The 26,142-nt window shown below is 33.9% G+C and overlaps 1 protein-coding gene and 1 long non-coding RNA gene across 7 annotated transcripts; both read right to left on the bottom strand.

Annotated features, from left to right (window-relative positions):
- Positions 1-7,527: 7,527 nt before the first annotated feature.
- LOC108203295 (protein FAR1-RELATED SEQUENCE 5-like) lies at positions 7,528-9,603 on the bottom strand. The gene has a single exon (XM_064089907.1). The coding sequence runs from the start codon at positions 9,601-9,603 to the stop codon at positions 7,528-7,530; it is 2,076 nt and encodes a 691-aa protein (XP_063945977.1).
- Positions 9,604-17,940: 8,337 nt separating this feature from the next.
- Positions 17,941-21,815, bottom strand: LOC108192638 (uncharacterized). Of its 6 annotated transcripts, none has more exons than XR_010289718.1 (8): positions 21,574-21,815; positions 20,464-20,818; positions 20,188-20,385; positions 19,971-20,107; positions 19,180-19,631; positions 18,676-18,717; positions 18,262-18,358; positions 17,941-18,083 (listed from the first exon to the last, which is right to left on the bottom strand). It is a non-coding gene; the product is annotated as an uncharacterized LOC108192638 (long non-coding RNA). The 6 variants fall into 6 exon arrangements; XR_001803333.2 differs by lacking the exon at positions 19,971-20,107 and having other exon boundaries at positions 20,143-20,235; positions 20,321-20,385; XR_010289719.1 differs by lacking the exon at positions 19,971-20,107 and having other exon boundaries at positions 20,143-20,223; positions 20,321-20,385.
- Positions 21,816-26,142: the final 4,327 nt, after the last annotated feature.

Here is a 26,142-nt window from a genome sequence, read left to right as displayed (position 1 = left end):
TGAACATGGTGATTTTTCTCAACAACCTCTTACTGGTAATTTCAATGTCGCTTTTGTTAGAATTGAGAATTTTATCTCTATACCAGGCTTTGCACCGGGTTTGAATTCTAAGAGCTTTATGCTCATAAATTTGTTAATTTGGAAACAAATGTTAAACAAATTTAGATTATCTAAGAACATATAAATCTACTCATTTGTATTTATTTGAAAGAGCTATTTTGTATAAGAACTTAATTTTTTTTTTATTAACTAAAACCTTAATGGGTTTGTTTTAGGTTTGGAGTTTTGGTTTTAAGTTATTCAAAAGAGAAACAAGATTGAAAGGCATACACACACACACACACCATATAAGTGTTAATACTATCTAATATGAAAAATGACCAATTAGGTCATTAATGACTTATATAATTAGTATCTTGTTTATTAAATCTTTAAAACTATAATAATAATAGTTTAAATAAATTTTAAAATTTTTGAGTTTTAAATAACTTTATTAAGTATAAAATACTTAAAATCCATTTAATAACATAAGTTTTTTAGGTTCATATGTTGCACCTATATATAGATATATATCCCCCATGGAAATGTGCTATTTATTGTAATACTAACCAACTTGAGTGCTAATGGAATAGTAAATCCTCACCATCCTTCATATACTCATGAGTCTAGAATACAAATACGTGAATCATCAAATCATGATAAACTTTCTTGTAAGATGGTGAGGCTCATCAAATAAGTATTTGTAACATCAAATATCCTCTAATAGCAATATACTTTTCCAGATTTAAACTCCCCATGAAAAAAGCAACATACAAGAGTATAATATTAACAACAACAGTAATCATAAAAACATAAAGATATGAATATAATCCGAAAATAGTCTTCATTAGATTCAAACATAAAATTAGTCTTGTCTAACAAAACACATACACAAACTAGTTGTAAACATAAACCAAAATGACCAACATTCCATAATTTTTAAAGTTCGAAACAAGAAAATCTAGTTTGTTCAATGTTGATTGTTAACGGTATACAACTAGTGGTTTAGCCTTAATATCAAATAAGATGAGTTAAAAGCCTTCTTGCTATCAAAATTTAACTCCACGACATATAACATAGTTGTAATATAACACCAAAGTCGTTTCGTGGCACATTTGTCAAATTTTGGGGTTTCGCATGAGTGTTTGCATCTAGGAGTGTAGAATCTGAAACTTTGAATGATGAACTAACTTCAAAAGCAAGAGAGATCTCATGGAGGGTTGTTGTAGTTGACGGAGAACTTCCAATTTTATTTCATGTAGTCTATAATACAACACTAACCTCGAGCACACGCTGCTCACCGGGGTTATTTGCTAAATCACACCCACTTGCCAAACCTCTAATAGGCCAGAAGTAAGAAAAGTTTAGTTTGGCACGATCATCATGTATGATACCAGTCATCCTATCATATGATAAGGCTACTTCAACATCTAAATCATAAGTACAATTACAAATCCTTTCAATTTTTTTTTTAAAATTTTTTGCACTCCACCTGCCTAAAGGCACTCTCTGCACATCTCTATACTTAGCAAAACATATGAGATTCTAACATTTTATCAAATGTATGTTATAAGCTTGTTTAAAAAATTTTTGGCAAACATGTTCATAATTCCTGGTTTGAAGTATAGTTATATTATCAGGTTGACTAATAAAGTCTATATATATATATGAGTATATTACCACGGTGACTAATAAAGTATATATGTTTTGAGTATTTTAATTACTCAAATCGATATATTTATTGGTAAATATTACTATACTTAAAAGGGGGGAATTACCAAGATGTTTGGAGGAAGTTTTTTCAAAAAAGCTTATAATGTACATTAGATAAAATGTTAGAATCTCATATTTTTTTCTAATATGTTGAACCACAGATGGTTCTCCAAACTCAAGCAGAAAGTACGGAGGTGTGCAAAGAGTGCCTTTAGGCAGGTGGAGTGCCGAAATTAAAAAAAAAGGAATTAAAAGGATTTATAATTGTACTTATGATTCAGATGTTGAAGTAGCCATATCATATGATAGGATGGCTGGTATCATATATGATGATCGTGACAAACTCAAATTTTCTTACGCGCCGCTTTTTAGAGGTTTGGCTGGTGGGTGTGCTTTAGTAAATAACTGGGTTGACCACCCTGTGCTTGAGGTTGGTGTTGTAGTACACACTACATGAAATAAAATTGGAAGTTCGGCTAATGGGTGGCCTTGAATGTTGAAAGCAAGATGTCAACATCACATACTATGGAGACCTCTAGTTTTTGTAGAAAATAAAATAGATACAAGATGAAAACTGCAGATTTTTATGAGCTTTGCTCAAGTATTTTTGTATCTTATATAAACCGAATGAAGAGCCACTCTCTACATTGATGCTTACAAAGCTATTTAAATATGTGAAAACAAGCTAACCTCCTGAAAGTGGTAACTAGAAAAGAGGAACACCTTTCCTATCACTACTCCACTTCTACATCTATGCCACGATCACCTAATAAAACTGAAACAACTATGACCTAGTCTTGCTGACTATATCAAACTAAATACTGCAAACATATTCAAATTATACCAAAGCAAATTAAAACAAATCTCTAAATAACAAATTTAAGATTATTTTCCAACAATCTCCCCCTTAATCTTTAATTTATGAAGCACTTCTCTTCATTTTGTGATGCACTTCTCACCATCATCTCTTCATTTTGTGATGCACTTCTCACCACTATCAAGTTTGATGCACTTCTCATCAAAAACAATTTTGGAGAACTTCTCTCCATGTGCACATAATCACCCATAATTCGAATCCACAAATCATTGCATTCCAAGCAACAATATCTCTCTCAGACATTCCATCAAATACCTTCCGTGTCCTTGCCTCCACAAATTGTTCCATCTCGTTTTTTATGGCCTTCTGCCACTCTAACTCGTTTTCTTCCTTCAGTAGGCATCTTTGGCATGGTCTCATTTTCTCGGCAGCCCCGTACTACACATGCATCACATACTACATATGCAGCGTTGCCACCTTCATGTCATTGCCTGCAGTAGTTTTTTTTCGAGCACAGCCACCACGAGGACCGCCTCCACGAGGACCGCCTCCACCAACAATGACTTCACCACCGCCGGCGACGGAGCAACATGGCTCTGATACCATGTGTAGAAAATAAAATAGATACAAGATGAAAACTGTAGATTTTTATTAGCTTTGCTCAAGTATTTTTGTATATTATATAAACTCAAAGAAGAGCCACTCTCTACATTTATGCATACAAAGCTATTTAAATAAGTGAAAACAAGCTAACCTCCTGAAAGTGGTAACTAGAAAATAGGAACAGCTTTCTTATCACTACTCCACTTCTGCATCTATGCCACGATCACCTAATAAAACTGAAACAACTATGACCTAGTCTTGCTGACTATATCAAACTAAATACAAAAAACATATTCAAATTATACCAAAGCAAATTAAAACAAATCTCTAAATAACAAATTTAAAATTATTTTCCAACAGTTTTGTCATGTTACATATATATGAAGTGACACCATTATAAACAGGTTAATAATTAATATATGTTGTAGTTCTCAATGCCCTTTGAGAAAATTTATGAGGTTAGAACAAGAAACTAATCATTTTTGTAGAATAATATTTTTGGGTAGAAAGGTCAATAGCTAACATGACTCTTTTATATTGTCATCTTAGTTAATGTTTCTACTTCACAAAGAATTTCCTTAATAATAATCTAATGATTAAGAGGAAATAATTATATCCAAGTTTATTTGAGATTTATGATACCTTTAAGGGGTAAGTAATGGTGACATTTTCTATTTGAGTTTTACCAGCTTATACCTGGTTCTTCGGCATCTGTTTCCAAGCTTATATCAAGTTCTTCAATATCTGTTGCCTGAGTTTGAACCTAATCCTCTATAAGTTTTGTGAACATGGTCATTATGCTCAACAACCTCTTACTAGTACTTCCAATCTTCCTTTTTGTTTTGATCACTTAATAATGGTGTTGTTTTCTGTTAAATATTCCTACAGTCATAGGAATACTCAGTGGGACTAGTAGATGATTTCACGTAAATCAGAGCTGTGCAAGGTACAATTACTGAAAAACCTAGGCATCAAAAGTCAAAGGACAGTACCACCTTTAACATCTAAAGAACCCGGAACACATGTGAAGATATGAAGGAGATGACAACCCGATAGTAGTTGTAGAATAGGATAGAATTACAGTTGCGGGATAGAAGACCCTTAATAGTTTCTATTTGTTTTACTTTTAAAAATTTATGATGTTAAAACAAAATGCAGATCGTTTTGTAGCATAATAGTTTTACTATCTCATTGAAAAATTGACAGAGGGATATACATCATAATCACATGAGTGTATATAGTAATTTGACAACTTTGATAATCACACAATAAGAGGACACCATTACAAGTAGCCGTCAAACACTACAAGAAAATTGGGCTTTTCCTTCCATGCAATTGGTAAAAAAATGTCCAAATTTGATAACAAACAAAGTGGTGTGTGCAACTACTAAAAGTACTACATAGTCTAACTAGTCTGGTCTTGAATGAAAATAATAAGTTAAACAAAGAAATATTTCAACCGTACAACCTTACATATATTAAGATGTTAAGATTAAGGGATTTATGTGATGCTAATAAAAATTAAAAAAATATTAATTATATCATGTATGGTATTGTAATAGTCAAATACACTCTCTTAGGTGTCTCCTCTATGCTATACATAACAATTTTGATAATTATTTCTTGAACGATACAACCATACACGATTTTAGAATATATATATTTTGAATGATATAAAATAATATAAAAAGTTTTAAAATGTTTTGTTATGAGGTTTTTTCTTTCAACTACAAAAAATACTACTCATCTTAATTTAGGAATAAATTATTTATTATTTTCAGTACTCCTTCCATCCCATTACACATGCTCCTGATCATTTTTGACACTTAATTTAAGGAGAGCATACAAAGTTAGTTTCCATTATTATTGTGTGAATTTATTTTTGAAGAACAAATTTAAGTATGCATTTTTGTTCACAAGAAAAATTTTCAAAAAATCAACAAAAGTATACACTCTATCAATACACACTAATAAAGAAATGTTGGAATTATTTTAAATTTAGTTGTTATTCAAGTATTTGGTTTATGTGTTTTTGAATTTAATGTTTGAACTTTGCTCTTAATTAGCATGTACTAGGAGCAAGAATAAGTCGGATGTAGTTGAGGGTTTGTAGGAGTTAGTGGATGAATGTTAGTAGTTTGAAGTAGTCTGGGTTGTTTCTATTTGTTCTCCTATTTTCATGCCACCACCTTGGGTGTTAAAAATAAATAATATATTTTTGACTATTAAAATGATAGAAGTATGTGAGAGTTTCTAGAATAACAGTGGTACATGTAATGTATATTTCTATGTTCAATGTATTGGTCTAGATACATGTAATCTCTAGAATGTTCAAGTGCAGTCTTTTGGAGTCTAAGAATTATCTAGCAATTAAGTAAGTGTGTAGATTCTTCTATGGGGTCCTATATAAAGCCTTGTACCAAGTCATTTGTAATAAAGTAAAATTTCAAGTAATACACTTCTTCTCCTAGATAGTCTTGTGTGAGTTTTAGTGAGATCCTTTCTTCTAACAAACTGGTATCAAGAGCCTAAGGTTCTACTTGTCTTCAAAGATGTCTTGTGTGGCGTAAAGAAGAAGGAGATCATGGGAAATGGAATGTATCCATGGCAAATGGCAAAGTTCACCAAAAAAAATTATGAGAATTGGTGCATTTGTATGAAGGCGGTCCTTGGAGCATATGATGTGTGGGAAATTATGAAAAAAGGATTGGAGGTGCCCGAAAATGAAGCAAATTTGAATGAAGTTCAAAACGATCAACCTTAAGCCCAAAGAATGATGGATCAAAAGGTGATCATGATCATTCATCAATGTTTGGATGATTTATGATAAAAAGTGGCTTCCGCAACAACATCAAAGAAAGTTTGGGATACTCTCAAATCTTCTTTTAGTGGAGATGCTAAAGTAAACAGAGTTCGGTTACAAACACTTCATGACGAATTTGAGGCCTTGCGAATGAAGGAATCCGAACTAATCTCGGATCGTTTTTCAAGGGTCTTGACCGTTGTCAATGAAATGAAAAATAAATGGAGAAGAGGTAAGTGATGTTCGTGTTATTGAAAAGTTCTTCGTTCACTTGACTCTAAATTTGATTACAAAGTTGTTGCAATTAATGAGGCTAAAGATATAGATGAAATGACTATTGATGAGCTTATGGGATCACTACAAGGCCATGAAGAAAAAATATTTAAAAAGAATGAGCCGATTGAACAAGCCTTACAGGCAAAATTATCTTTCAAAGATAATAATGGAAGATACAGAAGGAGTCAAAGAGGTCGTGGATGAGGACATGGAAGAGGATTTCTACATGGACAAGGAAGAGGATGTGGCCAATAGAGGGAGGAAAATCAAAAAGATGAAAGATTGTACGAGACAAAAAATTCAAGACGTCGTGGAAGAGGAAGATATATTCCAAGGTATGAAAAATCAAATTCTAAGTGTTATAGTTGTCAAAAATATGCTCACTATGCTTCCGAGTGTCGCACTTCAAAATATCAATTAAGTTGAGGAGAAAGTTAATCTTGTGGAAGATAAAGGCAACGAACCCAATTTGCTTCTAGCTAGCACAAAAAGGACAAGAAAATTGTGGAAATAATCTACGATATCTTGATAGAGTATCTTTTGCTAACGTCTCCCTTGTGCTAATTAAATTTGCCAATGGGATGTGGGTAAACTCTCCTCCTACTATTTAGTTTTCTCCTACATTTTGTTTGCATTTGTTTAACCTTAGGGATGATAATAAATGAAGGTATGAATTCCAAATGCAATATGGATCCATCGGTTGGTTTGTTGGTGCAACACTCGGGTATATGCACAAGGTGACGAGAATCAGAGAGTAATTGCTTGCATTGGTGATGGCAGCTTCCAGGTAATTATCTCTTCTTACAAGCCTTCAATTATTTGTGATAGTTATATGGTTCATAAAAATCTTGGTCCTAATTGATATATGCTTCATTTTAATTACAAGTGCGGGCTAAGTCATACCATCTGGACTTGAAGAACAGGGTCAAGTGAAAAACTTAAAGCCCTAAGATTCTTGTGGCACAGTAGAATGAAGAAGTTGTTCGCGACGGTGATATATATCAATCCAACTAAAAAAAACGCAAGTGATCAAATTAGTTTTGTATCTAGTTTTTAGAATTTGGAATTTTGTAAATACTTTCGTTTCGAGGACAAGTTATATATAAACCAATGTGTCAAATATAAATAACTATGGTTTAGACCTAACCTATTGTGGCTATGCTTTCATACTACAGTTTTTATTTACTAAACAAGGTCACATTTAGAAGATGAAAGTGCTGTTTGAAAACCTAAATTACAATGGCAGTTAAAACTAAAAATATGGTGTAAAGACCTTTCAGGCAACGTTAACCATAAGTATTTTAACAAAGTATTCTGGTTTAGTTACAATACTTGTGGAACAACCTTTATCATTAGTATCCCATTCCAACTCTAGTTTTTTAAATGTACCAACTAAGTGGTTGCATCTCTCTAAATTTTCAGCCGCCAAATCAACAATTCTATAGAATGCATCACAAACCATTTCATACATCCTTTTTTCCTCAGTATCTTTCCATGTACTATATGTCACCTTAGTTCTACTATGACATCGCTTTACATTCTTTCTCCACCTTTTTAAAATGTATTTACTTGAAATAGTAAAAACATTTTGCTTGAAAAGAAGCACCTTGATGATATGTCTACATATTATTCCCCGAAACTCAAAAAGACGACATTCACATTTTACCTCATACTCAAGTTCCATATCTTTAATGAAAACAACATTGTATTTTACAGTTCTTAGAGTTTGAGAATCACCTACATACTGGATCTCTTCCACTTGATAATTAAAAATAGCCTCATCGGACTGTAACATCATGCATTCACAATACTTTACATTTACAATCTCTTTTTGAAACTCTTTGAACTTGTCATTGGTATAATTCTCTTGAAATTGTTTTTCCATAGCATGAGGAGTAACACAGGGAATTGTAGTACTTAATGAGCGAGTATCAGCATTAACTTCTTTTTCCACTTTATCTTTTAAAGCATTATCATACTTTTCCACAAATTCTCTTAAAGATGTTTTAGCATTAACATATCCATCAAAAAAAGCATTCATACTTTCACTTCTTTGTGTAGTGGACATTCCTGCCCAAAAACAATCTTTCACAAAACATGGGATCCATCTATGTCTTCCCTCATACAATCCATTAAGCCAATCATTGTTTTCCAAATTGAATTTTGAAATCATGGAACTCCATCCAATTTCAAAAGTATCAATATCAATGGAATCATATACAACATTTTGTAGCTGAAACTTTATTGAATCGTATTCCTTATACCCTTTCAATTTTTCAGGAATCTTTTTCATAATGTGCCATAAACACCATCTATGACGTGCCTTAGGAAAAACTTGCTCAATTGCATTTTGCATTGCTCTATCCTGATCAGTTATTATAGCATTAGGAGGATTACCAAACATGCAGGTGAGCCAAGTTCGAAATAACCACACAAATGTTATCGTGTCTTCATTTGAAACTAAACCACAACCAAGTAAAATTGACTGACCATGATGATTAACACCTACAAAAGGCGCGAATGGCATATCATATTTGTTGGTCAAGTATGTCGTATCAAATGCCACGACATCTCCAAATTCTTTATATGTTGCTCTACATCGTGCATCAGCCCAAAATAAATTTTTTATCCTATTTTCATCATCAAGATCTATTGAGTAATAAAAATGGGAATCTATAGACTGGGCTTTGTTAAAATAATTTTGTAGCGCAACAGCATCACCCTTAGCCAACCTCAGTTTTCTTATTTCTCTCATATAATTCTCACAATCTTTTTTACTAAAAGGCATATTCTTGTGACCTCCATGTTCAACCACAAGAGCGTTGTAACTCTTATTCATCGGAATACCAGCTTCATCATATAAATTAAGACTTCTCTTTGCATGTTTAGTCAATTTCCTATTACATCGAAAACGATGTGCTTTGCTTGGACTCAAATCATGATCGTGCTTATTATCAAATTGAGTCACATGCCATTTATTATCCTCGTCCATCCTTTTCGCACAAACTCTTGCTTTACAATTTGTTTTCACAACTGGTTTGGGTTTTAAGCTATCCACCACTTTTTGATTTGGTTCACCATAACGATGACAAGCAACTGTTAGATATGTATTAACCCCATCAATTTTTCTCGTGTTTCTGATCATAATTCCAGACCCATTCTGTAGACCATACTGTCTATAATATTCACATACTTCAGTTTCAGAATTAAAAATTGTATTTACCTCCCGAGGTGAGAGTTGTTTAGTGGTTTCGCCATCATTATTTTTCTCTTGCACTGACGATGACTCTGTTTCCTCGTACTCTTCATTTTCTTCTTGTTCTAAACACTGATTCTCAAACTCGGAATCCATTATCCTATACAAAAAACACAAAAAGGCTTATTAAAATCAAAATAGAGGAGATGAAATAGCTTCAATGTTAACTAGTTGTATAACATGTGTGTGTAATTTTTTGTTAGCAAGTGAAAATTAGTAGGAGATACCTGATAGTTGGAAGAGATGATGGGAAGAATCGGAGGAGATGATCAGAAGAAATTAGTACGCCAGAGAGAAGTGAGAGAGGTTAATATTAAAAGACCTATGTTTTCCTGATTAAACTAGAAGTATTAAAAATTAATTATAAAACAATATATAAAGTGATAAAGTGGGTCATTATAACTCCTAAAAATAAGGTAGTGTTTAAGTAGTGTTTAAGGGTGTAAGCCAATAATCAAAAACAATTATGGGATTCCTTGAAGAGAAAATATCAAGGGAATAAAAGAGTTCAGCGTGCCCAACTCCAAACACTCCGTGGAGTTTTTGAGATTCTGGAGATGAAAATTGGTAAATCAGTAAATGCGGGAGAAGATATGTTAGATGTGAATATTATTGAGAAATCTTACGCACTTTGACGGAGAATTTCAATTATATAGTTTGCTCCATAGAAGAGTCAAAGGATATAGATCACTGGATGAATTGTAGAGCTCATTGCTTGTACATGAGCAGAATATAGAAAGGTTAATAGTGAAGAACAGACCCTTAAAGTTACAAGTGGTGAAATAATCGGGGGAAGAGGACGTGGATATACTAGAGGCAGAGAGGAAGAGGACGCCGAGAAAGACAACCTTTCACTAAGGCCAACATCGAGTGCTCAAGTGTCACAAGTTTGGTCCCTTTCAATATGAGTGCCCCAACTCAGATAAATTAAAATGTCAACTTTGCAGAGTTTGAGTAAGAGATGGTACTCATGGCTCATGTTGAGATGGATGATTACACAAAAGAATGGATGTGGTTTTTGGACTAAGGATGTAGAACCAGTAACCTTTCATTTCGATGTAATATTATTCATAAAAGATGTGTGAAACTCAATGTATAATAATTTTACGAATTTCGTCTAACGATAGAGTGATATTTTTTATATAATTTTTTAAATTAACTCATTTGAGTCAGTTTTGTAATCAGTGACCCACTTGATGCATTTGAATGTAAGTGACCTATTTGATAATTAATCCATTGTGTAAATATGATTGGGATGAAAGTTGTAACAAAAAATATAATGATAGTTTTAAGATGAATGTAACGTAATGGATAAAATAGTAATTTTAAAATTAAGTGTTCAACAAGGAGTAAAATGGAAATTTCCAATTAAATGTAAAACTAATATAAAAAGATAAGACGAGTGTTAGGCATCAATTAATCCCTAATTGAAAAACTAAAGACTAATCATTCGAAAAAAGGAGGTCGCTGGTGCTAGTCATAGTCTTACAAAGTCCTTCAATCTCGAAATCGTTGTTCCTTCATGGTAAGTACTCGATTCGCACTTCTTCTCTTTAGGGGATCTAGATTTGTATATTTTATTATATGTGGATCGTATCTGGTGTTGTATAAGTGCTTGATTCTCAATTCTTAGTATTGGATCTAGATTTGTATACTTTAGTTATATATAGATCGCACCTGTTTTGGTATAATTATGAGATATTGTAGCCGATCAATTTGATTTACGGTGCCAAAAAGCTTGAGAAGCTTGAGTTAGCAACTCTTATAGTAACAAGGATGATGAATTTATTTATTTGCCATTTATTTCAGCTTATGAAATTTATACATTAAATTATATAGCAATTTATACAATTTTAGTATCTACTCACACAATCATATCTCACATATAATAGAAACCTTTAAATTAATAATTTGTAAAGAGATTGTCTCTTTAAATTGATAAAAACATTCTAGGCATAAGTCAAGATATATATTGACATTAAGCAATCCATGAATCAGAATTTAAATTTTTAAAAGTAAATTATAGTGTTTAATCTTGGCTCAACCCTTATATAAAGCGATCTTTATAATTATATACATATCTTTTTTTTTGAAAGAATTATATACATATCTTATACGATATGAATTGTTATGGAATATTAAAAAATGAAGGTGAAATTCGTGTTTTTGACTGCTCTTGTTTGACGTAATTCAACGGTCTTTATGAGATGCCCAGTACCTTTAACTTGAATAAAAACGACCAATTCAAAAACATAGTTCAAGTTGTGCGGGGAAGAATAGAATAATAGAATAAAAATAGGTATTTCAGATAGAATAGAGTTAATCCTTCATCTTTATTTTAAGTATTCGATGCTTATGCATAAGTCTTGATAGTCATCTCTGAATATTTAGAATTTATATAGAACTCTACGGTTTTGAATTATTCTAATAGCTTCTTGATTGGGCTAGAAGTTACAAATATGGGCTTTGATGGAGGCCCGTGCCTTGATGTTTGACGACCCACTTATCTTAAGAGTCGATGTACATTGGGCTTTTATTAAGCTTGATTGATTAATTATAAAAAATAATAAATAAATTATGAAGCTAGCTCTTAATAAGTGGGTTTCTTCTCTTTTGGGCCTTTATTGTTCATAATATTTTAGTGTCATATTTTAACCCATATCTTTTATCAACCAACTTTCGAGAAAACATTAAAAGTTTTCGTGAATATTAGTTCAAAAGTCTCATATTTTTTGAAAATTTTGCAGTGCTCCCGGATGTTTTATGACATTCTTTGGTTTATTTTTCCTGACCTTATTTTGTAATAGGGCCAAAAAGAGATCATTTTTGGATTATTTATTAATTTTCAAGATTTTTGTCGAATTAATTCTTATTTTTAGAATCATTTTATTGAACTCACAGTATTTTTGAAACCTCTAGATATAATTTTCATAACTAGCGTAGAAGCCCATGCAAGGCACGGGCCTGTTCATATATAAGAGAATATATTATAATTTATTCTAATTAATAGCTAATTTAATTATTTTTTATAATATAATTGTTTCTTATTAAAATTTTAAGGATAATGTTCTTACGTCCGGGTGGATCATTTTTGATAATATTAGAATCATGTAAAATAATGAAAAAATCTCACCAATATATTTTTACATCTTTCAACAGATCGTTTATCCCAAAAATTTTCCACCTAATTATGGTACGGAAGTATTCCTTATTATTTTGATCTCCAGTTAAGCTTATATTTTTAGTTATTTAGTGATTGGAAAAACTTAGTTTATAAGTTTATGGTGCGGAATTTATTTTAGGTTATACGAAATGAGTCATTGCTAATTGTTATGTACTTGATGCGGGATGCTGAGGTACCACTTGCTTTGATTAAGCAGACCTGATTTTTGGCTGTCAAACTGTAGGAAATTTGAAAAATACTTGTCTTCGAAGGTGCTTTAGAAAAGATTTCTAGTATTATTAATGAGGAAGGAGGTTCAGAAGGTGGTGGTGTCGTGCAGCGTTGCAGGTACTTGAAGTACTTAACCAAGTACAGCAGTATCATATGTTGACTTCTGGACATAGTGCTTCATACCGGAGATGAACGGCTTATCAAGATCCAGGTCAAGCCTACCAGGATACCAATCTTCTGACTTGTGGACAAACTGGTTCATACAACGACAATGTAGTAGTAAACGATCCTTGTAAGTTGTAAGTACAGGCGGCGCTGCAGCACCACTCATGCCGACGATGCCATCCTCGACGTAGAATATGACTAATGACAAAGTCAAATTGCAGAGACCTCAATGTTGAATCTGTTAAATAAACTAACTCTTGAGTTTCTGAAAATATTCTAGAAGGATGCTTTTAATATTTTAGAATAAATGTAATTCATTGAACTGAAGAGATGTATCAGTTTAATTCATGTATGATGGTTTGTATTCTCCTATTATAAATGGAGAAGCTTGAAGACGAAGAAAAAAGATATCAGAACAACAAATATTCCCAGAAAAATACTTCTTCTATTCCTTGTTATGTTCTATTCTATATTTTATATACTTAAATTATACTAGAATCTTATACTCAAAACCAACAAATTGGTATCAGAGCCAACAACCATGAATAACTCTTTTGCTGTTCCAAAACTTACCAAAGAAAACTATAGCCACTGGTGTATCCGAATGAAAGCTTTGCTAGGATCACAGGAAGCATGGGAAATTGTTGATAAGGGCTATGATGAACCTGAGAATGAGGGAGCCTTGAATCAAGCTCAGAAAAACAATCTACTGAAAGCACGGAAACAAGATCAGCAGGCTTTGTCAATTATACACATGGGCTTAGATGAAGCCATGTTTGAAAAGGTGGCATCAGCAACAAAAGCGAAGGAGGCCTGGGAGATTCTGCAGAACAACTTTAAAGGTGTTGACAAAGTAAAAAAGGTACGATTACAAACCCTACGTGGTGAATTTGAAGCATTGCATATGAAAGAATCAGAATCAGTCCCAGATTATTTCACAAGGGTTTCTTCTGTTGTAAACCAAATGAAGAATTATGGAGAAAAAATCGAAGATTCTCGTGTCAATGAAAAGATACTGAGATCTTTGAATACAAAATTGCAACTTGTTGGAATCTCTATTGAAGAATCAAATGATACCGAAACCATGACCACTGATCAACTCATGGGATCATTACAAGCATATTCTGAAAGATTATTGAAAAAGGAGGAGACGGAATCCCAGGTGTTAAAATCTAATGCCTCTGTTGAAGACAAAGACAAGCTGCTGTATTCACAACATACTAGAGGAAGAGGCCGTGGACGTGCAAATCAAAATTTTAACCGAGGCAGAGGACGTGGATATGTAAGCAATAGATTTGAAGGAAGAGAGCAGACAAATCAACCAAACTGGCGAGGACAAGGACGTGGTCGCAGCCGAGGAGGCAGATCAAATTCTGGAAGAGGTGGCAGATTCATTGAATGTTATAATTGTGGAAAATTTGGTCACTTTGCCAAAGATTGCTGGTTTAACAAAAGGGTTGAAGAAAAGGCAAACATAGCTGAAACAGGAGAGCAACAAGATGGAGTTTTGTTAATGGCCTGCAAAGATACTATTCCGGAAGAGGAGGTTCTTTGGTATCTTGACAGCGGTGCCAGCAACCATATGTCAGGGCTCAAACATCTATTTACTGACTTAAAAGAACTAGATTCTGGTTTTGTTTCTTTTGGAGATGCCTCAAAGATTGAAGTCAAAGGAAAAGGTGAAGTATGTTTTTCTAGCAAGGATGGCAGACAAGGCAGAATTGAAGATGTCTATTATGTTCCAGACATGAAGAACAATATTCTTAGCCTTGGACAACTGGTTGAAAAAGGATACTCAATTTTTATGGAAGAAAAGGCCATGTTCTTGAAGGACAAAAGTGGCAGAACAATAGCTCGTGTGGGAATGTCTCATAATCGGATGTTCAAATTAAACTTGAGGAATATACAGGAGACATGTATGCAAGTAAAGATGGAGGACAAAGCAACCTTGTGGCACAGGAGACTTGGACACCTACACTATGGTGGTCTAAAGGAGATGTCAAATAAAGGAATAGTTCATGGAATACCACGCATGGATTTTTCAGGAAATTTTTGTGAAGATTGTGTATTGGGGAAGCAAACAAGAAATTCTTTTCAAAAGAAGGCCATCTTTCGTGCTACAAAGCCTCTCGAGTTGGTGCATACGGATATTTGTGGGCCTATCACACCCAAGTCATATAGCTCCAAGAGGTATTTTCTTACGTTTATTGATGACTATTCTCGGAGGACATGGGTTTATTTTTTAAATGAAAAATCTGAGGCGTTGAAAGTATTCAAGAAATTCAAAATGTTGGTGGAGAAAAAGACTGGAAAGAATATCAAGGCATTGCGTTCTGATAGAGGAGGAGAATATACATCAAATGCTTTCACGGAATACTGTGAAGAACAGGGCATTAGAAGATTCCTAACAGCCCCATATTCACCACAGCAGAACGGCGTGGCTGAGAGAAAAAATCGGACTATATTAGACATGGTTCGATCAATGTTAAAGTGCAAGGAACTGCCAAAGGAACTATGGGCAGAAGCTGTTCAGTGTGCAGTGTATATTCAGAACCGGTGTGTACACTCAATTTTGGGAGATAAAACACCTCAGGAATTGTGGAGTGGCAAGAAACCTACTGTGTCACATTTAAAAGTCTTTGGAAGTACTGCATACTCTCATATACCCGACCAGCAAAGAACAAAGCTGGACGACAAGAGTAGAAAATTTATATTCATTGGATATGATGAGAAAACAAAAGCTTATCGGCTCCTTGATCCGGTTGCGAAGAAGGTGACTGTAAGTAGAGATGTGAAGATACAAGAAGATGATGCATGGGACTGGAATAAAACTCCAGAAGAAGAAACACCAATTTCTAAAGTCTCACCAATAAGTTTTGATACATCCGAAGATGAAGAACCAGAAGAGGATGAGCCCAGGAATCCTAGAATGAGAAGTTTACAAGATGTATATGAACATGGAGAGGTACACCTAGTGTGTTTGGTGGCTGATACAGAAAGTATAGATTTTGGAGAAGCTGTGAAAGACAAGAAGTGGAAGGCTGCAATGGATGAAGAGATCAAAGCTATTGAAAAGAACAAAACTTGGGAACTTGTTGAACCCCCAGAAAATTGTAAGCCTATCGATGTTAAATGGGTTTATAAGAAGAAAATGAATGCTCAAGGAGAAGTAGAAAGATACAAGGCGCGGTTAGTTGCAAAAGGCTACCGTCAAAAGGCCGGAATCGACTATGATGAAGTTTTTGCACCCGTGGCAAGAATGGAGACAATCAGACTCCTCATCTCACAAGCAGCTCAAAGGAAGTGGCCTATTTACCAGATGGACGTGAAGTCTGCTTTCTTAAATGGAGTGCTCGAAGAGGAAGTGTACGTAAACCAGCCACCCGGATATATAAAGGAAGGAAAAGAAAGAATGGTGTTGAAATTGTATAAGGCGCTCTATGGTTTAAAACAAGCGCCACGAGCATGAAACACTCGTATTGATGCCTACTTCAGGAAGAATGGTTTTGTGCAATGTCCTTATGAGCCTGCTGTTTATGTCAAAGAAAAGCAAGGTAATATATTACTTGTTGCACTTTATGTTGATGATCTTATTTTTATGGGGAACAATGAAGAGATGATTAAAGATTTTAAAAAGGAGATGACTCAAGAATTTGAGATGACTGACTTGGGCTTGATGAGATTCTTTCTTGGCATTGAGGTGAAGCAAGATAAGTCAGGTATCTTTATTTCTCAAGAAGCATATGCTAATAGTATTCTAAAGAAATTTCGAATGGAACACTGTAATCCAGTAGCAACACCCATGGAACTGGGAACAAAACTTTCTAAATTTGAGGGAGGAGCTTCGGTGGATGCAAATTTATATCAAAGTTTGGTTGGGAGCTTAAGGTACCTTACATGTACTAGACCTGATATTGCATATAGTGTTGGTATTGTAAGCAGATATATGGAGGACCCAAAGCAGTCGCACTGGAAAGCAATTAAAAGGATTCTGAGATACATTCAAGGAACAAAGTCAGTGGGATTATTTTATTCTAGTACCACAGACTACAATTTGGTGGGATACTCTGATAGTGATTGGTGTGGAGATGTGGATGATCGTAAGAGCACGTCTGGATACTTGTTCTTTATGGGAGAAACGGCATTTACGTGGTATTCTAAGAAGCAGCCTATAGTCTCATTATCAACTTGTGAGGCAGAATATGTCTCAGCCTCTTATTGTGTTTGTCATGCTATATGGCTTAGAAGGTTACTTGGTGAATTAAAGATCCCACAACAAAGATCAACTGAAATTAGAATTGACAACAAATCTGCAATTGAGCTTGCCAAGAATCCAGTTCATCACGAAAGGAGCAAACACATTGATGTTCGATTCCATTTTATTCGGGAGCATGTGAAAGAAAAGAATGTGCATTTACGCCATGTTGTTAGTCATGATCAGATAGCAGATGTGCTCACTAAACCATTGTCCAGAACTCTCTTTGATACTTACAAAAGGCTCATGGGAATGAAGGATCGAAAAGAGTTAGTTTAAGGGAGGAATTTGTTAAATAAACTAACTCTTGAGTTTCTGAAAATATTCTAGAAGGATGCTTTTAATATTTTAGAATAAATGTAATTCATTGAACTGAAGAGATGTATCAGTTTAATTCATGTATGATGGTTTGTATTCTCCTATTATAAATGGAGAAGCTTGAAGACGAAGAAAAAAGATATCAGAACAACAAATATTCCCAGAAAAATACTTCTTCTATTCCTTGTTATGTTCTATTCTATATTTTATATACTTAAATTATACTAGAATCTTATACTCAAAACCAACAGAATCAATATTCACTTTTAGACCAGTAACAAGTTAGATATATCACCGGAATTTGAACTGTATGGCGCACTAATCGAACATGTTCAGGTATCTACAGGATTCAGAGATTTAGGTAAGAAGGCATTTAATACGAAAACATGTTCAAAAATCAGCATCCAGGTGATCCACTTTCAAAAATCAATGCCTTTTGGTGGACTGAAGAACACATGAAACACCCAACCAAAATCCAAAATTAATATATAAGCATTCGTAAGTGTCAACTTTACAAACATTGGCAATAATGTAAAAAATTAGTACCAAGTGTGTATGCTTAATTGCTTATACTTCAAAATTCTAAGATAAAAAGTATATAATGAAAACTTAAAAAAATTACCGCAATTGAGTAAACATTCTCTAGCTCTTTATCTATCTTAGTAGTCCCTCAAATAAATTGTGTCTCGTTGCATACATTAGATGAAGAAGTTTCAAACCTTGACAGCCAAGAAGAAGAGTTTAGTAGCAACTCAGATTGAACGATTTAATTTGTCTAGAAACTACAACAATATCATATTGAATAGTAACGATATAGTAGGCTCCATCTCTAGCATGTAAATACAGCAAAATAAAGGGGGCGGGAACTGACCAAGTGTGTTTACTGAGAAGAGAAACAATAAAGAGAATCGGGAAGAGTGGGAGAGGGTTAACTCAAAAACCTAAGCTGAAATCATTAACATTATATATACTCGAGGACAATGTACAATTATAGATAATCTTTTTGCTAATTAGTCACAGACACTATATTACTTACCAAGTTACCATCACCACTAACACAAGATACAATGCTCACAACCTGCAAGAAGAAATTAAAAGTAAACAAATAGTTAAAATCTCACTGATAATCATAAATCCACTCGACATACAATTTGCAGCCCCACGAAATATATTAATAATTCAATTAAAAAATTGTTTTCAATTTTTTCTTAGAATATCAAAAAGAAGACTGGAAATCTGAAGCAAACATACAGACAAAGAAAGTGTAGCTCTCGGTTATCACCTTTGAAGATTAAAAAACCTGGCCCAGTTTGTCATACAAAAAAAATATAGGGGTATAGTTAGTTGCTACAACCCGGATTGCAAGAAGAAAAGATCAATATTTAAAGTGCTTAAGATGATTTATATCAATGTCAATTGATTAGGGACAGTAAAGTTATTACTCTCTTACCTTCCATAAAGAAATTGAAAAATAAATTAGTAAATATACACAAGACCCTACTCACTGCTTTATCCATCATCAAGTAACACAATTAATTACCTTTTGTACTATGTCAGCTCCGCAACGCTCCTCTGCATCCTCAAGCTTGGCCTTGATGGCAGGAACATATTCTGACAAATGAACCAAGGCAACACCACCACCCGGCACAATACCTTCTTCTATGGCAGCAAAAGTTGCATTCTTTGCATCCTCAATACGAAGCTAACCATCCTCAAGCTCGGTCTCAGTTGCAGCACCTACCTTAATAACAGCAACCCGGCCAGATAACTTTGCGATTCTCTGTGCAAGTTTCTCGGAATCATAAACAGAGTCGGTCTCAGACAACTCTTTATTAATCTGTGCAATCCTAGCCTGAATCTCATCCTTTAATGCAGCATCAGCAATAATGGTCGTCGAATCCTTAGTGATGGTGATATTCCTTGCCAAACCAAAATGTTCAACCGAGGTGTTCTCAATTAGTAAACTCAAGTCACTGGCTTGGTATTCAGCTCCTGTGAAGTGAACATGAGTATCTAAATTAGCAGACTAACAACCAACAAACTAAAATATTTGTTATTCAAAACAGAAATCTTTATCATGACTTTAGATTACTAATTGGATATTTTCTTTGCGCTTCTCATAATAAACCTATAGGTTGCAAAAGGATAGTTCGCCATATATCACACTTTATAGCCCTAAAACTAAAACTGATATACCATCTAGTCTTCTACAATGCTTAGACAACACTTTATGTCCTTGACTCTTGCTGAGTGCAGTTGGCACAAAATCAGGCAAAGATATTTGATTCACTTGTAGTGTATACTTAATGCCAGATAAAATGTGTAAAAGACCTGGGCTGAATTTAACTTGTCACGATGAAATCAACAAATTTTTCGAAGTGCTGAAACAGCTTTGTCATATGGCATGATACTGTCTAAATCCAACTTATTGGGGTGTCCTATTACAACATCCAATCTAGAAATAGCCTCTGCAGAAAGTAAACCAAACTTTTAGGAAATATACACTATTTTTTTGTCCAACTGACGAAGCAAATGTGAAGGCCTCTACCACCAACATAATTCTTGAACGCAGATCCACCAAACCCTGCACATACTCCTACCCCATACACGGCGAGCATAAAAATGTGTTAAATATAGAAACAGTGACCTGAAAGTAGCTGCAATATTTACAATAAACAAACCTGTCGGACATCTGGGCTTTTGTCATTGCATGCTTCCAACAAAGGGAGGATAATGTTTATAATATCTGGACCACCAAGTGCAATATTTACATATCAAGGTTAATTGTATAATGAAATAAATAACTTTATGGATGGATACTCACTTGAGAGCTGCTTCTCGACATTCCTCAACAATATTGTCAAATATATATACAGATAATTAACAACCTTTCTTTCCTTGGCAGTTTTATCCTTATCTTGCATGTAGGAGGTATTTATGTTCAGATTAGATATAACATATCTAGTAATTTAATACTGGCAATATTGTTGTGATAAATTCTAAACTGAGGGTTGGCTAAATTTCGATATCTTATATAATCGTTGAGATAGTGAATCCCTTAAGATTTTATAATATATTTTGCTATAGGGTACAATTTTAGATGAAAATACATATACAAAGCAAGGCCCTACAAGTTAAAGCAAATGAGATCAGGGCAACTGCTGCTGAATGCTAGGTACCTGCATCGCCACATAGTGGACATTTTGTTAAAATTTGGTATAAGTGGAGAACTCGAATCTTTTTGAAATTTTGTATGCAATCTGTCTTGGAGCTGCATATTTGCTGCTAAAACGTATACTTAACATCTAAATTTGCATATATTGTAATATAAAGGGGCTTATTTTAACTATAAGTCCTCTGAACTAATTGATATTAAAGTGCTGTATTCGGACAATTGGCCTACATCCCTTGTTGGCTAAATTTTCACTTCATTTCTGATATTAAGATGACCAATGAAAAAGATTTTGAGGATACTAAAACAATAATTTAAGCATTGAGAACAAAAACAGACAGATGAGCATTGATGTGAATGTTAAAGATCAAAGTAATCAAGGACACAAATATTGGGCAAGAATGGAGGTACCGTGTAGTAAATTGCAGACAAAAATTTACAGGGACTCAGAGACCAGAAAAATCTAGGATTTATGTGTTTAAGATCAACTAAGCCTAAAAACCACATATCAAACGAATCAATAATTTTAACCAATTTAAAACAAAAGGATTGCATAACATGGAAATGCACTACGCACAAAAGGGAATATTTTTTTGGTCATAATCTCAACTGAAATCAGATTGATCATGTAGAGACAATGTATTACTTAATATTGGAATTTTGCATACAACCAACAACTTCATGCACCCAAACCAATACATACATACAATTTAAATTATTATGAGTGAATTGGGGGTTTTGGGGCAGAGAGGAGGCGGATACCTGCATAATCTCGCAAAAGATACTCGACATCGGCGAGGAGAGATGAGGATATCAGGAGATGAATTGTTGACAATTTTATGAGGAATCACCGCCAGTAATAAGTTGCTACTGGTTCCATCACCGCTTGCCTGTTCATGTGTGTATAATCCATGAAACTGATCGAGGGGATATGTACAGAACGTCTTTTTGCTAGGGACAATTTTGGAATTCAATATTAGTTGAGGGTATATATGTCTTTTCACAGCCATTTTTCTGGCTCAATTTGCCCATGGTTCTCCTTTAATATATAGAAGTAGATTATCTTTTAAATATTTCTTGTGGCATTGAGTATTTTGGAAATAATAAATATATATGTACACTCATGCATAAAATATTACTGATAACAACATAATTTTTTTTTCTAATTTGTATTAACTAAAATGAAACAACTAATAATTAAAAATCAAACTATCTTTCCTTTAATCCAAACTTCTCAACTTAAAATCTTTACTTCAGCAACTTCGGCATTTCTTCAAACTTCACTGCTGGCATCGCTCCCCATACAAATTTTGATGACGTATAAGAATGTGCTTACTATAACTGTGGAAGACAGGGTTCTTGGTCAATCTATAGATGACTTGTTATCAACGTAAATTATCACTGAACTTGGGCCAACATCCGTATCTGTATTAATAAAATTTCTTAACCAAATTCCTTGGCACATGCAGCAGCTGTGGTTGTCATTATTCAGTTTCACAAGAAGATAAGGCAACACACTTCTGCTTTTGAGACACCCATGTTATCAAATTCTTGTTCATGTAGAAAGACAAGCTTTTGAAACTTGGAGTGTTACTATTTTAAATTTTCTGTGTCTTATTCCCAGCCATGATCGACACACTCGGCAACATCAACAACTCAAAACTTAGCTAGCGATTGAGGGTTCGAGTCACACGGGTTTGGAATACTATTTCCATCCATTTCTGACAGGTTGCTGGCAGTGAACCTTATAGTGCTGGACAATTATGTATAATCTTTTTAACCTAAATCTATTTAACTTTATAATCGTTGAAATTGTTATAACCAAAGTATAAATATGATTTTTTTGAGTACTATCAATCCTTGCTCATATACATTTGTTTCTATTTGTTTCGAGTACATAAAATTCCCATTCATGCCATTATTACCCCAGAAAAGTGGAACAACATGACTGAACCTGTGGTCGAAGGCCATGTCTATGAAATATCTGAATTTTTGGTCAGAGAGTCGAGAGTCAGTATAAGGCCCCTGTCGACGACTAAATGTATTGTATTCACACCTTCGACCGTTATGCATTATGTCATGGCAGTTGAATATAATATCCCGGTGAATTACTTTCAGTTTACTCCAATCCCAGCAAATTGAACAATTACGTTATGTTAACACAAGAGATGATCACGGTGTGCATTGTATAGGTATACCGATTTGCTTCACTTTTTGTTTGACAGGTCACCAATTCGTGTTTAAAATTCTTAGTCTACTTCATCTAAAAAGTTTATGTACAAGCTAACATTTTTATGATACCTGTATGTCTTGATGAATTGCTGTAAATCCACAGATATAATCGGTGTGGTGGAGGATCCCGGTAATGTCTCCGACATACGTACTTGATTGGGTCAGAGGACGGTACACTCATTTACAATAACCGATGGTTTAGACTCCTGCAACATCAAAGTCTGGGAAGATCAGCAATCAAAGTTCCAATGTGTTGTTCAACTAGAATCTGGACACCCGAGTTGTTGTGATATTGACATGCATGCGGTTTCAGCCTTTGTTACGTAAGGCACTGCATATTCAGCGTATACTTGGTCCACACAATTCACTGCAGCGATATACTTCTTAAGCAAGAAGAGAAGTGCATAAAAGTCAAAAAGATATTGAGATGCAAATCGGAAACCATCCCCAGTTTTAATAGGGATAAACATTATGTTCTAGTTATACGAACATTAATCATGTCGGGACGTATGAATTCCATTCCATGCAGCGATATTTATAGGTGCAGAGAGACATGTGTGCTACTCTTTTCCGTAATTAAATAATCTGGAAGAGACCGATTAAAAAAATTTGCAAGCTACTACATTCCATAAATAATCTGAAACAGAATCAGATTAATTTATGCCAAGATATATACCATATCAATTAATCTGAAACAAAAAAGTAGTTTTTATTTTTGATATTTCTTCTTTTTCCATAATTAAATAATCTGGAACAGAATCATATTAAAAAAGTTGCAAACTACTATATTTCATAAATAATCTGAAACAGTATCAGATTAATTGATGCCAAGATATATACCATATCAATTAATCTGAAACAAAAAAAGTAGTTTTTATTTTTGATATTTTTCATCCAAAAATTCCGGAAAATTAGAAAAATAGAACGGAGCTATCTGAGAGGCGCCACCTACAGCCCCTCGCTTCTCCTTTATATAAGTATATTGATTGATGATTAAAGGTAGCATCCATAATAAAATTATATTATAAAACTAATTAAATAAACAACCACTATATTTGGTCCAACTATTGTTGTTCCTTTTTGCATAAAAAATTAACGGATTAGTTAACTTATTCAGTGATACTATCTTAAAATAAAAATTATTGTGTTACTTATTTTATATATTTTTTATTTGAATTTGTGTAATCTAATATTAGAAATTAAAATACTCAAATAAGTATTTATAAAACTAGAAACAAAATGTATGTACATGTGATGTATATTATATATAATAATATGTATAATTTATGGAGTGATCATAAATAAAAATTTGAGTATCTTTAAATTATGTGATGTTATGTAATTATTTTATTTAGGTGACATTTGGCTTGTGGATGACTTTGTCCTTTAACTTGACTCTTGACCCTTCATTATACTTGTAACGTATTTTTCATGGCCTATATAAAGGCATTTTGTATTGCTTGAAAGGATATGAAATTTTTTCTCTATTCTTGATGTGCGGAAAATAATACCTTTAAATCGCAAGCGCACGATCTCGTTATAGTAATTTATGATTCGTCCACAGAGATTAAAATTATTTTCAAAATCCTTTATTATTAAGCTAGGCGGATTAGAACAATTAATTAGTGGAGGTTTTTTTTTAAATTAAATCTATGACTTTGAAAGGAATTTAAGGAAAACTCGGCGTGAGTATTTTAATTAAAACAAAAACTTAATTCTACCTACAAAATTTCAATTCGATTAATACAATAAATAAAGTAACGTCAAAGAAAATACAGCAAAACTCGATTAACCAGCCAAACAAAAGTAAACTCAAACCAAAAAATAAAACAAAGCAGACCCTGGCAATGATTTGAAGGATAAATTAAACAGAAATCCACTGAACAACAGCTCGACTCGGAACTATGTATCAACACACAGCCACCCGGTTGCCATGACTCAGTTCTCACTCACTACAACTCAGCTGTACTACGACTTAAAACAGAACTCAAAGCAACATAAACAGACTCTGGGCAACAACGCAGCAAATCCAAAACAAACCCAGCAGAAACGAACTGGAATATACACAACTCAGTACCAAAAACTAAACAGAGCAGAGACCACAGGAAATCGACACAGCAATGAGACCCAGCAAACATATAAAACGCAGCGGTACTCGACTAAAACAGCAGCCGGAAGGAGTGAAAAGGATTCAAAAATGACTCGGTACTGTAGCCACAAACTCGACAAAACCCAGCTGAAAAAAACGGAACAAACTCTACTAAAACTCACTAAACTCAGAACAAACCCGGCTACAACGAGTCGAAGAAACAGAGCACAACTCAGCGAAGCACAACTAAAACACAGCAAAACTACTAGAAATCAACCAACAACCAACAAAACTAAGCCAAGAAACACAGGACTGCAGTGTAGGAAAAGAAGAGAAAGCAAACCGAAAAGAAGTTGAGAGAATGTAGGAGTCGTGGCGTGAATTAACACTGCCCTAAAGTTGAATTTGCCCCGCTACGTACACACGGCCTCTTGGCAATCAACCTCCAAGGTTACACGACTTCTATTTCTTTGGTGTAGTACAAAGAAATAGATTGAAAACACTTTTGATCATTGCCCAAAAATATCTTATATATATATGAGAGGAAAATTGTTTTTGTGTGTGTGCAAACATGAGGGGGAGACCTCCTTTTATAAGAGCTCAAATTTGTAACTCCAAGAATGTCCAAAAGACACCATTAATTCAAGGAGGTAAAAAGGCTCCAAAGTGAAAAGTCACAAACTGAAAAGTTTTGAAGAATTTTCTTTTAAAGCAAACTATAGAAATAATATTTATATTAATATTAATTCTAACATTCCCCCACATGCTGAAAAAGAAAAATAATTTAAGTAATTTAATGGGCAATGGATAGTCGGTTTCTTAAGCACCAATGTCTTGTGGACTTGAATTGATACCGGTGCATACAAACATGCCTCAAAACCATGTGAGGTAGAAAAATCCTTGAACCTCTCACGGAAGTTAGTGAAAACATATTTGCGCACTTTAACCTTTCTCAAATCAAGAAGTGATTTCGCATATTATATTTTTATAAAAGTGCCCCCACATTGTAC

Source organism: Daucus carota, chromosome 3 (assembly GCF_001625215.2).
Source record: "Daucus carota subsp. sativus chromosome 3, DH1 v3.0, whole genome shotgun sequence".
Classification (NCBI taxonomy): Eukaryota; Viridiplantae; Streptophyta; class Magnoliopsida; order Apiales; family Apiaceae; genus Daucus; species Daucus carota.
This window is presented reverse-complemented; position numbering and strand designations above follow the sequence as displayed.